The sequence below is a fragment of the Lissotriton helveticus genome, chromosome 2_1, assembly GCF_964261635.1.
Source record: "Lissotriton helveticus chromosome 2_1, aLisHel1.1, whole genome shotgun sequence".
NCBI classification, from domain to species: domain Eukaryota; kingdom Metazoa; phylum Chordata; class Amphibia; order Caudata; family Salamandridae; genus Lissotriton; species Lissotriton helveticus.
Genome location: NC_136059.1, coordinates 686,191,029 through 686,206,210, shown reverse-complemented (window position 1 = coordinate 686,206,210; position 15,182 = coordinate 686,191,029). Strand labels below are relative to the sequence as shown.

Sequence of the window (15,182 nt, the reverse complement as noted above, 5' to 3'; positions counted from 1 at the left end):
CACTGTGTGAAGTTGCGGGCTGCTTCGTTGGGGTCCGTTGTGTTGGCGGGTGGGCTCTGGCTGAGGGAGGTGGTGAGCTGGTCTGTGGTGATGTTGCTCCAATTCCTGTGAGGTATGAAAATTAAAGTGAATTATGTGACTGTCTTGCTAGGGTATGGGGAGTGTGAAAGGAAAGAGTCTAGGTTGTCTTTTTTTGTAACTCAACAAAATGTAAATACATGTAAATTAACTGTACACATTCAGAGTTTAGGAAAGCAAAAATGAACCAAAATTTGAATGGATCAGAACAAATCAAGACACTTTACTTGGTGTCGCGCTAATGATAAATATTAACTAAAACACGATTTCCTCTCATCATTTGCGAGCAAATTAGTATTATTATCAGTAAAACTGTATTTCTATGCAAATGAAGTGGTCATTTCAAAGGAAAATGGGTTGTCTGTAAATGACAGTGCGCTACCACCCAATGCTTTAGTTACATTAAAAAATCACCTGCCTCAAGTCCATTAAAGCTTGGCGGTTTGCTAAGGTATCTTGTTTTAAAAACTGGTTCTAAAACGATTGGGAAGCACTGCTGCAGATCATTTGAAGGTCTACACTTAAATTCTATAGTATTAACAATCTGAATGAACAATAAGTATAAAATGCACTCAGGAATAGTTTTAAATTAAAGTAAAAATATAGATCTTCATTTGCTAATAGAATCGTTTTGCCCTTTGTATTTCTGATATGGGTAAAATAGTGTGTAATGTTACCCTCTCACAAGAGGGTTTTGGGAATTCAGCTGTCAAACATAGCTGACACTAAAAAGGATTATCTGCATACAATGGTCCATGTAGGCCAAGCCATGCCAGCACAATTACTGAATGTGTAAATCCTACACAGTTACATTAATTGCATGCACATTTACCTTAAGTAGAGTGCTTGAAAATCTGTCAGGACTTCATCTCTCACTGGCCAGTGTTGGATATAGTTTAAAAGGTGATTTAATTGTTTGTTGTTTATTGACTTGTGGAGATATATATTTTTACTTTCTTTCTAGACTCTTACCTGCTCACCTTATATATGTGTAAAAACAATGCTTCCTATTCTGTTTTACTGAAAATGTAACCTAAAAAAATATAGAATGGCTTATGTTCTACTATTACTCTTTTTTGTCACTAGAATGGCCTTTAGTTGCACCAAAGTTCAAATAACTGATTTTAAATGTTTTATTATGAATTCTGCATCACAAATCATGTTGCTTCATAAATAGTGCAATTGAAAAATATAAATGTATGACTAGTGCTAATCTAATTGTGCCTTACTTATTGTTTTACAGATCGTTACAAAACATGTGTATACGTTATTGGAAACGGAGTGCAACTTGAAAAAAGTAATTCTTCCTGTAAGTTGTACTATGGATTTTGATTTTTGAGTAAATTGAGACTGATGCATTTTTCATAAATTTGTTTGAATATACAACCTACTTGTTGAAATTTTAGTCCAACCAGGGAGTATGGATGGATTCGGTTACTTTTGTATTGGTTTGTGATTGGTATAGACTGATATTAATGTGGGGAGTAATACTTTAGCCATCCATGAAAAAATATTCTTTTGTCTGATGAGCATGTGCGCTGTCACATATAAACTCAAGCATAGAAACTCTCACACACATTTGTCTCCAAAATGTATTTATCTTAATGTTTTTTAGTAGTTAAAATTTCTTAAATATACTTCTGCACTGGTACTTAGGTAGATTTCAAATTTTGAGGGATTCGTTAGCTTTTACAGTAGTAGTTCAGAAAGCGCACAAAAATCATAAATTTACATCATAGTTCTTCGCCTCTACATTTCAAATTTTGAGGGATTCGTTAGCTTTTACAGTAGTAGTTCAGAAAGCGCACAAAAATCATAAATTTACATCATAGTTCTTCGCCTCTACATTAAATGTGTGGATTGTACAGATACTTGACCAAACACAATAGTAAATGTGCCAGGGATAGTGCATATTTGTCGTCTCCACAGGGAAATTATTGGTTGTAAAGGTACTCCTTACCCCTATTAGGAAGTGATCCATTTTTTATCCTAGAAACCTAGATGTTTGTTGCTATTTAATACTTTTTCTCCCCCCACACTCACTTTTTAATCCCTACTCTGAATTTTGGATTATGGCTGATCTACCATGTTTGTGGTAAAATACTTCATTCAGTTATCCAAAAACCATCAAAGTAGGCATAAAAACAGTGCAAATGCATGTGTGAATTTGAATCTGTGGAATTATGCTTATGGATGGAATCTGGTAAAAAAATCTTTGTGCTAAAAAAGGTAATTTTTTAAGCAGTTAATTTCTTTTGCCAGAGTAGTTTAATTGTACCAATGTAAAGTCCACATTTCAAATAAATATATACATAAATCTTGAGTTTGGAAAAATACAAGAAAATAGTTTAGTAGCCTTATATAAAATCAATAAATATGTTTTTATAATAATTTCCAGATATAAAATAGTTGAATAATGGTCCCTTTCACAGCAATTTCAGGTCCCCTTAAAACCTTTTCAAATATAATTGTGTCTTATTCATTGGGAAAAACAGAAAGTGGTAGAAGATCTTCTCAAACTCGTGGTGGCGCGGCAGTAGCAGTCTTGCAACTGCCACATTATTACCCTAGTGGTCCTGCTGCCCTTGAACCGCCTACTCCGCCAGGGAACCTCTGTTTCCTGGTGGTGGTGCGGCGGTTCAGAGGTATCTATATGCTTGGCAGACCGCCGCAATCCAACCAAGCATATAACGATTTTCATCAGCGCCTCTGATTTCTTAAAGGTCTTTCCTCCATGAAAAATATTGGCGATGAGGAAAGAAAGTGCTTCACGCCTTGTGGATGCACCTTGTGTACATACACAGACATTTCACCACAGCATGGACTTTTCAGTCCAGGCCGTGCTGGAACTTCCTTTAACTTTCCCATTGCAGTGCCTATTTCATAGGCACTGCTGTGAGAACGGCAAAGGAAATGTCCACCAATGACTAAAAGCATCATTATAAGGCTAGTAGTTCTCCCATGGGTTTGTCGGTGCGGCGGGGCAGTTCCGCCGCCGCACCGTCCAACTCGTTATCTGGCCCTTAGTGGGCGTTCTGGGTTTTAGGGAAAATCTAGTGTAGTACAGTGTCTTTTTGATTTTTTACATATTGTTTTTTTATTAAGTGCAATGTACTACACTTTATGTCCCCTTAAAATCTGGAACGCAGACTAAGGCCCTCATTTTGATGTCGGCTGAAAGCTTCCCGACCGACCTCTTCAGTTTCACTTTTGAACCCCTTATTACAATGCCGACAGTTGCAAGTGAAAACGGCTGATCATTCTGGTGGCGACAGCCTTCATCCCGTTGTGGAAGTTGCTCTTGGTGACTGTTGGTTCATTGGTGAGGGAGAGGGTCAGCTGGGTGTTGTCGGCGTAGGAGACGATATCGAGTCCGTGCTTCCTGGCGATGGCTGCGAGTGTGGCCGTGTAGATGTTGAAGAGAGTGGGGCTCAGGGAGGAGACCTGAGGCACTCTGCAGCTGATTTCTGTTTGTTCCGAGTGGAACGGTGGTAGCCTGACTGTAGGTGTTTGGCCGGTGAGGAAGGATCAGATCCATTCCAGGGCATTTTCGTGGATGCCGGCGTCATGGAGTCTTGTGCATAGGGTGCGGTGGGAGACTTGTCGAAGGCGGCCGAGAAGTCCAGGAGGATGAGGGATGCAGTTTCGCCTCGGTCGAGGAAGGTGCGGACATCGTCTGTGTCAGCGAGGAGGGCGATCTCCGTACTGTGATTGCTTCGGAAGCCAGATTGCGAGCGGTCCAGGATGTTGTTTGCCTTGATGAACTCGGAAAGTTGGGCGTTAATTGCCTTCTGATGACCTTGGCTGGAAAGGGGAGCAGGTCATATATTGCCTCGTCATCTGCATGTAGCTATTGTAAACCAAATAAAGAGTTCTTTGGAGCAGCTACTTAATATCACCAGGCTATATTTTACAACTGGCACTATCCCCTGGAAATACAAAAAACTTTTGGTCTAATTTAAGTTGTACCTGACTAGGAGGACTCCGCCCCACACGCTAATCTATTCAAAGGACTAGGACATATTTGGATCTGAGACTTCCTCATTGGGCATTGCTTCTGAAAGGCTAGTAGAGTTTTGGTAGTGATAACTCCTCATGTATCTGGAGGAGGAAGGGGCATGAAAGTTGAAGGCTTTAGAACATGACTTGATGTCCCGCATAGGTCTGCAATCTTTTTACACTGCAAACTCTTTTTTTGTCATTCCTTTTGTGAAAGATAAGATGGCAGTTCAGGTGATGCTCATTGTATTCTTACCTCTAAGGTGACCGCGAACTAGTGCTAGGTCAGTAAAAAGTACAGCAGCTCTTTTGAGAATTACTGTTAAGATACTATTGCCTTTAATTAAAAATAAAGGCATAGGAGCCCTGAAAGAAAGCGGCCTGCTGAGAGACAGTATTACTGTCCTTGCTGAGAATTTCTCATTCTGCCGCCTTACAATTGCGGCTGTCCGGTTTAGAACTATTGTTAATGCACCCATAAATAATATCAGCCCAGTATGACAGTACGGGTAATTTCCCGTTATAACTTAATAGCTGCCCAGCTGAGAAGTGCCCCTAGCTTTCTCTCTGGCAATTAGTGGGCTATTACGTGTTTAGAACCCTTAATTGGGGACAGGTGGGTGGAAGAGATGCAGTAAACATAAAATCTTTGGCCTTTAGGTCACTGCTTAGAAATATTCAGTTGTCCATTGAGAGCTTCTACCAGTATGCTTCTAAGCAGTCCTTGGCCTGATTTTTAAAGCCGTTTGGGCACAGAGGTTCAACTAACAGCTGCAGATGGCTTGATAGATGTACATGTGCAGGGTATTCATAATTGGTGACTTTGCATTGGTAAATCCATTTACTCGTGAATTATGGCACTCCAAGATAGCCTGATATTGCTCAGGAGTAAATTCTATAAGAAGGGCAGGGAATGGGTTTCGAGGGCGTGGGTGTCAGGAAATGTTTTGAGCTCCTAGGTTTGAATATTTACAAATATGTTTTTAAACTGTTTCTACTGTGGAAACGGTCAGACATATACTGCTGTTAGGGCAGAGCAAAATCCCTTTGGAATGTGGGAATGGGCATGGATTGCCTCCTCCTCAAATTTGATGTGGTATTTGCAAAAGGTTTTCTCCAAGAGAAAATATATTTTGCTGTTAGAAGGAAAAACTGAAAAAAGCCATTACAAGTAAAAGTTCTTCATTATAAAAAATAGTAGGCAGACACATTTTGTTTCAATACGTTTTATTTTAATTAGTGTCCGTGCGTCCCTTAATTCTTTTCGTTCCATGGTGACAGGTGAAATCTGAGCTCAACCTCAGTGAAGCTATGAAAATGATCTTATCAGCTTGCAGGCCGGAAGAGTTAACAGAAGCATTGGTCAAGAACAGCTCAGGCGTCTTTTTTTTTGTTTTGTTTTTGTTTACATTGAATGCATTCTAATGGGAATGCAGTTCGTTTCAATAAATAGAGTTTTCATAAAATACTACCTGATTCATTTGGTGGGGCCACATCATTATAGAGTGGCCAGGCCCTTACAAGACACCACTACTGTGGTTACGGCCTGGTATGATTTGCTCCACATTTTGGGAGGTTCAAAACCATTGACAGCACTATATGAAGTAACAGTAGTACATTAAAAAGAAATAAAATAAGAAGCATGTTATACTTAGATCAGTGTAGAAATAGGTTTTTTTCTGAAAATGTGAGGGTTGATTTCATGGCGACCCAAGTACACAACAGGTTTCAACCTGCTTAAAGCAACTATCACAGTTCTATCATTATTTTCCAATATCGGGTCAGATTCATTCTTTTTTCATATCTTTCTATCTCACTGTTTTGCAATCTCTGAGTGATCATTTTTTGTCCTGTTCCACCAAGGTTGCTATTTCAGCATTTGTTCTTTCGTGAGTCTTTGAAGATACCTAATAGAAAAAAAGTCCTATATAAATGCTAATTATATTTATTATGTTCTTTGAAGATTTGCAAAGTGCTAACCGATCTGTTTTTTACATTGTGCTTGTGATATATACCTCAGTTGGGCATCTCTTTTGAGTTCGTTCTGGCTCCCATTAATCTGTATTGTGTCATTTAAGAGTTTTCATAAACGCCAGGTTTATTGTTTTGGGTTTACATGATGCTGCAATCAATTGATACCTGAATTACTTAGTCTTACTATTAAATCCAATGCACACTTCTGATAGGAATCACCACTACTGTGGTGTGGAGAGGGCAGGTGGCAGGATCAGTTTTGAAACCTATTTATATAGTCAAGTACCGCATTTCAGCCGCAGTGCTTAATTTGAGCAGGTGCTTTCAGGTGCTCAGCACCAGCACTTCTTTCACAGGGCTGGGGCTACAACTTCTGCCCCTGCAGGTGGTGGTCTCAATATTAATTGTTCAAATTCAAAATAAAAAGAATAACATACATTGCATGGTGACTGGCTGGTAAATGTTCATAGACAGGCCAGCATACGCCTGTCCAGGCAGACATTATTGTGTATCACCACGTTAGTAATGATGTCATCACGCCGATCACAAATCCAAGAAGTCATCAACAAACTATGGCTTGCATTTTATTTCCCGAGTCTGCTGCACCCTGACACTGCCTGAGCCTTCCATTGGATAATTGTAGCTGGGGGCTGGCTCATGACGGAGTTGAGGCAAGGAAGCTGCAAGAGCGCATTTGGAACTTGGGAGTGAGGGCTCTTGAGGAAGAATAAACAAAAGTAAGCGTGTACTTTGTACTTTTTGCGTAGCCAGAGATGCATTTCCTGCAGCCCAGCATTGCTGCTACCCTCAACGTGCTCGATGCGGCTGTGGACCAACTCAACTTTGGTGCGCCATTGCGTCACCTGTAGAATCTGTGCGCTGCACCACAGCATGGTAATTGCTGAACATGCGTGAGTCCGGTAGGCACCACAGCCATACTTACCGGCATTGGCAGCATTACGGCTGGGGACAATGCCTGTGCTGTAGCAGGCAAGGTCACAGCAAGCTGAGCAGTGGATGCCGATGCTGTTGCCATCCCTGGACCTACTAATTACAGGCAGCACTAGCAGTGACATCACCTGCTGTGCTTGAGCAGCCGTCTGTTCCGCAATAAACCCAGTCATACCGCACTGATTAATATATGCAAAAAAAGCATTTTCATTTGGTGTACATTTTGTTTTTGCACTCCGTGTAGGTAAGAAAGTAAAACACGCCATCTTCCACTTCTTTAGGAATGGCAACAGGAAAACACAGAGTTCAAAATAGCAGGGACATGTATAGGCTGACGACAGGGGTCACAGGCAGCAGCAGTGTTATAGATAAGGTAGAGAGCAGGAGTAAGGAGGAGAAAAACAACAGGAGAGGAGAGATATAAGACGGAGCTAAGTAGAAATAAAGGAGAGCAAATCAGATACAAAGAGAAAGCAGCCATGATGTGAGGAAGAGAGCATTAAGAAGAGAGAAGATAGAATGAAAGGATGTAGAGGACAGGACAGACGAAAAAAAGCAGACAAATGATAAAACGGAGACACAGCCAATCACTGCTAGAAGAGTGATAGTAAAGAGCCAAGATTGAGGGGAGAGGGAGCAGAGGATGGATAAAAGTGAAGAGGAAAAAGGGCAGGGATAGCATGAAAGAATGAATAAAGGGCAAATCAGAAACACAGGGAATAAGCTAACACACTAGGTGTGACAAAGATGATAGAAAACAATTAGAGAGGTGAGAGGATAGACTCTTAAAGCTACAGGATCAAGATCAAGGTTAGAAGATAGAGACTGAGGCAGTGAGAGTGTTGAAAGTAGGGCTCACTGGAGGAAGAAGTGAGCTGTGGCCTCCTTGGCAACATTTTCAGCACCTGCACTTCATTTTTTTTTTTTTTTTTTTACAAATTAAGCACTGATTTCAGGTAAGGGTTTGTGGTAGACAGGATCATAGCTACCTAAGAATTAAGTAAATGTAGGATAATAAACAACTGACAGCAAAGTATAAACACCTAGTGCATACCAGTAATCATAATGTGTCACACATTCTTTCTTACCTCTGTAGAAAAAAATCACTGTACAAATATTTTGTCTTAAGGTGTCACTGGGGATAAATTGTATTGGTGTTAGAAAAATAGTATACTCTTCCCACAGAATTATATCCCTTCTCCATATCCTTTTGTTCATCACTTTTTTCCTTCTGCAGAAGATCACTGGTATTGTGATCCCAAACTTCAGTTCATATGTATGTAATCATCGCACAATGGTTCTGTTAACCCCTTTGGCGCGGCAGTAATTCCGCCGCGGCGCTGGGGTAGAGGGTGGTCCGCGCGGCGCCGCCATGCTCGTGACGGAAGCACTCCGTCACGAGCCACGGGCGCGCTGTGCTTGTGACGGAGTGGTTCCGTCACGGTCCCGCCCGCTCAATAGAACGTCCGCACAGGCGCGAAATTTCTGCAGCGTGGGCAGGGCGGCCGCGCCGTGACAGAACCACCACAGCGCGTCCGTGGCTCGTGATGGAGTTGTTCCGTCACGAGCACGAAAGAGGTTAAGCAAGTTGATTTATCTAGGTTATACAAGTAATGACAACTAGCAACTCCTATTTTTCAGCACAGCCTGAAATAAAATAAAATTTGAAGTTTAAGTTTAAGAAAACCGAAGTAATTGGAAACAATTAAGTTGCACCAATGGTCCATGCTGTGGAGGCCATGCTACTGGATTTGAAGTTCTAGAATTTACTGTAATCAAAATATGTGATTTAATCCTCTGTATAATGTTAATGCAATTTAGATTCAGACTGTCCTCAAAACTATATTTAGAATTTTCAGAATACTGAATAGTTGCTCAAATATTATGTTGAAGCCCACTAAAATACATATAACTAGCACTCAAATGTTTTGACTAAGGTTTTTTAGCGGGCACAACACCACCTTCTGATTGCCTTGGACTAGTCCCTGAGCTTACCCTCTCAGTAAAAAATCTGGGTGTGACGTGATAGGGTAAATTGGATTTTTCTACCTCAAGGGCTCGTAGCAGTAGGCCTGAGCCCTCACATGCTTAATCTGGATAGGCTGCAACTGTAAACAGCTGGTGGCAAGAATACTGGGTAACTGTATAAGGATGGAAGCATTCCCTTATATAGAGGCACATACCAGTGGTGTCCACTATTCCTCCACCTTTTTTGCATTGGCCAATGAGCCATTGGCTGCGGGTATCTAACAACATGTTAAGGGGATGCATTTGGTGGGGACCAGAATAGGATCCATTTTTTTGTGGATGATATTCTGTTAGAACCAAAACCTCCAATTCCACAAACCTTGAATGTCATTGAGGTTTAAGGTAGACATTCTAGTTTTAAGGTTACTCTGGGAAAATCTGAGCTACTGAATGTGGAGCTCCGACAGATGGTGCACAACTGGTGGTGAACAACTGAATAACTGCTGTAACCACCTTTGGGCCACAGAAAAAATCAAATATCTCCAAATATACATTACACCCAAAATTGGCACACTCTATCAAGCAAACTATCCAGGCTGTTTACCACTCTAACTCAGGACCTTCACAGGTGATAAATACTCTATATCTCCTAGTGGGGAAGGGTAGTGGCAGTAAAGTAAAATACATTGCTCAAATTATTGTACATATTCTAAGCCCTCCCGATTTAAAATCCTGGGAAACTATATGGAAACTCTCCAGTCAACTATAGACTCCTTTATATGGGTGGGCAAAAAAGCGCTCTTGTCTAGAAGAGCCCTGAGTGCGCGCAGGAAGTAGGGGATTCTTGGAACGCTGGACATAAAATGCGATATAAAGCTTCCCAGCTGGATGCATTTTAAATGGTCTGTTTGTAAGACGGAGACACTGGATACACATGAAAGCATCAGTAATGGTCCATACTCCATGGGGTTATCCCTTGGATGCCCAAAACTGCTCGAAGCTCAGTCTGCATCCTACCTTGGCCATATAGGATTCCATCACAAAGGGACAGGTTTTTACGTCCTTTCCTTCCTCCAACACCCATTTTTCGTAACCTGGACTTACCCTGGGATACTGGACAGGACTTTAAGAGATGGTCAGAAGAGGGTTGCAAACTTGTTCTGAGGCGACAAGATCAAGTCTTTTGACCAGTGCAAAAAGTAATTTAAGGTTCAACTGATTGACAGCATTCAATATGTTGCGATAAGACACTAGTTAATGCAACCAGGGAATAGAGAGGTAGCATGCAGAATCACTGCTCAGTGGGAAAAAAGCTCTTTGCCACCTACACCACACTAAAAGGTCTCACCTCAAACATCTTTTCTGCTCTTACTAATGAAGGCTCCAAAGCTGAATGGACCTCTACGCATCAGAGGCAACAGGTTTAAAATGCTATCCTCACTGGATATCAATAGCAGAAATTATAGGCAGATTTACCCTATTTATGTGGAAGTTTTCAAGATTGAGAATCCTTGTATGAGCATATGATATTATTGCATATCATCCCAATTAAAGTGAAGCTGATGTATATCAGCTCTACAGCTTTATGATGGAGAAATTCTAGAATGAAAGGAGGTGATCTGCGCAGATTGTAATTACATCAGTGTTGGAAAACTTTCTGCAAGGAGAGTTTTAGCCCGGAGTACTGGGATAACCGATTTGAGCCAACCCTGCAACAATAGTGTTGGACATTTGACCCATTGAGATAAAGAGCTCATCCATAGTTGATTGGATAATAACCGCCAGCATGTTACTTACAGCGAAACAACTTTTTGCCCACATAAGGAAAACAACAGGCATTCAGTCAGTAAAGGATTGGCCAAGTAAACTTTGGATATTGTTGGCAATGGAAAATCTAACCTGGGAACTGAATGATATGGGAAGCAGCTATGAAGTTGTCTGCCATTGATTGGTGCAATACCGGGCGAGGGGGAGGGGGCGAGGGAGGGCTATGAGTCTGCTTCTTAAAACTGTCCCACTGCTGATCTCCTAATATGTGTGAAGCTAATTCTGTATTGACAGTCCTCGCCTACTAAGCATAAGATACCTAAACTCTTTGTATGCATTTCTGGATAAATCTCATGCTCATTTGAGTGGGGGTGGGGTGTAAGGAAAGGACAGGGGCAAGAGAGAGTGCTTTGCAGGTGCCAGCAGTTGTAGTGTTTAGGAATAAAAAATAATCTGGGTGTCGTTTTGAAACAAGATCTTGCTTTCAGTGCCGAGGTGCAAAAGTTCTTGGTCACGCAATATTCTTTTCTTTGTTTCCCAAGGCTTTGCACACCACTGTGGATGGGGTCACTAATTGACATATTGACTAGTGTGACTGTTTAGGGCTTCTAATCAAGGCGGTGAATACATTTCAAAGGCTACAGGACTTTTGCTTCATCTTATTGTGCTGATTTCTGTGATTAAGCCTTGTTCCAAACGCCGAGCATAGTTTTCTCTGGCTTCTAGTTAATCAGCAGGTACCATTCAAATGTCTCTGCTGGATGCGCCAAGCCTACTAACATTCAGGTCCCCTATTAGCCTCAATTGTTCTGTCCCCTTTTAGCTTCAGGAGAACTCTCACATCGCTAAGTCAGTTTTTACTCAAGATGCTGTGTTTTAACCGTGCCAGGATACTTGCCGATGGTAGATGAGTTGTTGCATCACACAGATGTCATTTTCAAAGACCCTTTTAGGGTCTGTATAATAACACTGAGGGTCAACCAAAAATACAAGCCCTCTCCCTTGGATCCTGTTTATATCAGAGTACAAATTCCACCCGACTCACTAGTTGTCACCAGTGCTCGTAAAAGAGTAAACTATCAAACTAGCGGTGATTCACCCCACCGGACAAGGCGGTCAAGTACATTTATGCAGCAGGGAAGAGAGTAGTGGCCCAATTTGCCAACCACTGGCATATCGCCAACAGTGTTTGCTGGCCAGATAAGACCGTGCTTACTGGGATGAGAAGGAGGAGCTCCTCCAACATATCCCAGATGAACACAGAAAAAGGGGACAAGAACTTGTCGTAGAGGGCAAACTTATCTCCAACACCTCTATACGTTGTGCCCTAGACTCTGCTGACACAGCAACACAAGGAATTAACTCAAGCATCTGATATGCCTGGATGCGTATTTCAGGCTTTAAGCCAGAGGTCCAGCAAAGCTTCCTAAATGTTACCTTTGATAAAGAAGGACCTCTTTGGGCCCCAGGTTGATGAAGCCCTAGAGAAAATTAAAAAGGACATGGAAACTGCGAAAATCATGGGAGCCCTTCAGACACGTACACCTCAAGTCTCTTTTCGCCGCTCCAGCTACAGTGAAGGCTACAAAACTACAACTCCAGAAGCCTCCACCTCGTACCAGTGTGGCCAAAGTCAGCATTTCTACTCCAGAGGTTACAACAGGGACAACAATACCAAGGGTAGAAGCAAAGTTGCTTCCCCACGCGCTGGAACACCCACAAACCAACAGTGACTTCCCTCACCTTCCTCCCAACTAACACCTGTCAGGGATCGTCTACAGGGGATTTTCTACCCACATGGCAGTCAATAACATCAGATTATTGGGTGTTGAACATTATCCAACACATCTATTGATCAGAGCTCATTGCCACACCTCCCAACATACTACCTCGTGCTCCCAGGTTATTACCAGAACATCAAACACTGCTCAAACAGGAAGTTCAAGTTCTTCTTCTCAAAGAACAATACCCTCCATACCATCAAAGGTCAGGAGTATACTCCCTATAGTTCCTAATCCCAAAGAAGGACAAATCCCTATGGCCTATTCTAGATGTAAGGCCCCAAAACCACTACAGCCATTGCCTAGCAGTAGTAGCAGCACACCTGGGCAGACAAAACATCAATTTTTCCCTTATCTGGATGGCTGGCTCATCCAAGCCTGTACTCATCTATGCCAGCAAAACACACAAGCTACCATAGATCTACTTTATCAGCTGGACTTCACTGTCCATATAACAAAATCTCACTTTCAAGCTCAACAAATCCAACCCTATCTCGGGGCAATCCTAAACACAGAACTAGGATTAGCATATCCCAGGACAGGAAGAATTCAAAATATCCTAACATTGATATCCCGTTTTCAAATCAATCAGCAACATATAGTACAAACAGTCATACGCATCCTAGGCATGATGGCTCCCTGTATTGCCATAGCATCCCATGCTCTACTTTGCATGCTTCCATTACAGGAATGCCTAGGAGAACAGTGGTCTCAGTCACAGGGCCAGTTAGAAGATCTAGTGCTGATAACACCTGCACACATCACTGTGTGCAGGGGTGGAGCACCAACCACCTGTTAAAGGGATAGCCTTTTCTAGACCCTGTTCCCCACATCACTCTGACAACAGACGCATCTCTCGCAGACTGGGGTACACACTTACAAGACCTCACAGTCCAGGGTCTTTGGGATTCCAAGCACCAGACTCCCGCCATCAGCTACCTAGAACTTCAAGCTGTTCACCTAGCATTGAAAGCGTTCCTACCTCATGTCATCGGCAAGGTTGTTCTAGTCTGGACAGACAATACGATAACCATGTTCTATGTACAAAAACAGGGAGGAGAGACACTCCACAGCTCTCACACCTATCTCAGACCATTTGGCACTGGGCTCTACGTCACAACATTCATCTGTTAGCGGAACAACTTCCGGGAACAGACAACGACTTTGCCAACCTCCTGAGCAGAATGCAGCAACAAGTCCACGAATGAGAACTCCACCCCCAAGTCTTCCTCCCCTGCTTCCACAAATTGGGATTTCCACAAATCGATCTGTTTGCAATCGCAGACAACACAAAATGCCCAGACTTTGCCTCCAAATTCCCACACCCACTATCCAAAGGGAAATGTTCTCTGGATGGATTTGTCAGAGATATTTGCCTACCCGTTTTCACCTCTCCCTCTCCTTCTATTTCTGGTCTGGAAACTCAGGCAAAGATCTCTCATACTGGTAGCCCTTAAATGGGCCCGCCAGCCAAGGTACACAACGCTACTAGATCTCTCAGTAGTTCCCCACCAGAAGCTCCCATAAGGCCTGACCTTCTCACTCAGACCCATGTAGAAAACAGACACCCAGATCCCAAAACACTCAAACTAGTGATAGTGATATGGCTCCCGAGGTTATAGAATTTGAATAACTCAATCTTCCACCTGAATGTATGACTATTCTCAAAGAAGCACATAGTCCTACAACACAGGCATACTACGCAGCCAAGTGGAAAGGATTTGTTTGTTACTGCCAAAATAAACAAATCTATTCAGTGCCACTTTACAAAAAATTATTTGTTAGTTACTGCATTTACAGCTTTCTGGGCTAACTTTTACATCCATACGATTACACCTTGCAGCAATAGCTGCCTATCGCCAACATAGACAACACTTGTCTCTTCATTCAAAGTACCTGTTCTTAAAGCCTTCATATAAGGTCTTAAAAGGTTGTTTCCACCTCAGATTCCACCAGCATATGGGAACAGGGCAAACCAAACTACCAAGTCAATAGATCATCCATTTAATCCATCACCGCCAGAAACCGGTCCCCGGAAGCTTGTTTCCTTCCCAGTATAAAAATTGGCTTGGTAGTTTGGTTTGCCCTGTTCCCATCATGCACTGGGACAGGAACAGACTAATTTGCATATAGCCAGGTTCTGAGCTGGGATGGTGCAGTGAGCTAAAAAACGGTGATGGATTAAAACCATGATCTATTGACTTGGTAAGAGTATTCTGCATCATTCAGAAACTCTGTCCATCACCACCCCCCTTTTCCAAAAATGGATAACACAACACACCTTCACAAAGCATTATTGTGTGCACGCTCTAGCGTGGCAAAAAGCTCATGTAGGACAGGCAGTGCCTCGTACACTCTTTCAAACAACTGCAACACCCACTGCTTTGGGAAACCCTGCTCTACAGTCTATGCAAAGCATATGTATCTACAGCTACACATGCCTTGAACAGATGATGTCACTTATCCTGTAAGCATCTGTCCGTGGCATGTAGTGCTGTAGATTAACATGCACCCACCCTCTTCCCCGGACACCTGTGACCATTGCAGTTTCCTTTATCTTTATTGCTACTCATGGACATCTCTTTATTAAACTCCATTCTCACACTCCTCTGGGAAAACAGTCTAACAATGAAGACAATGCACATGCGTATTTTCACCAAGAGG

At 42.2% G+C, this 15,182-nt stretch overlaps 1 protein-coding gene across 4 annotated transcripts in view; it reads left to right on the top strand.

The window, feature by feature from the left end:
• The window catches only part of ARB2A (ARB2 cotranscriptional regulator A), a 1,817,924-nt gene that overhangs the window by 316,815 nt on the left and 1,485,927 nt on the right, over positions 1–15,182 (top strand). For all 4 annotated transcript variants that reach the window (XM_078675377.1, XM_078675378.1, XM_078675379.1 and 1 more), the window contains one exon: positions 1,322–1,387. In XM_078675377.1, coding sequence (XP_078531503.1) covers positions 1,322–1,387 — 66 coding nt within the window. The remainder of the gene's footprint in view (positions 1–1,321; positions 1,388–15,182) is intronic.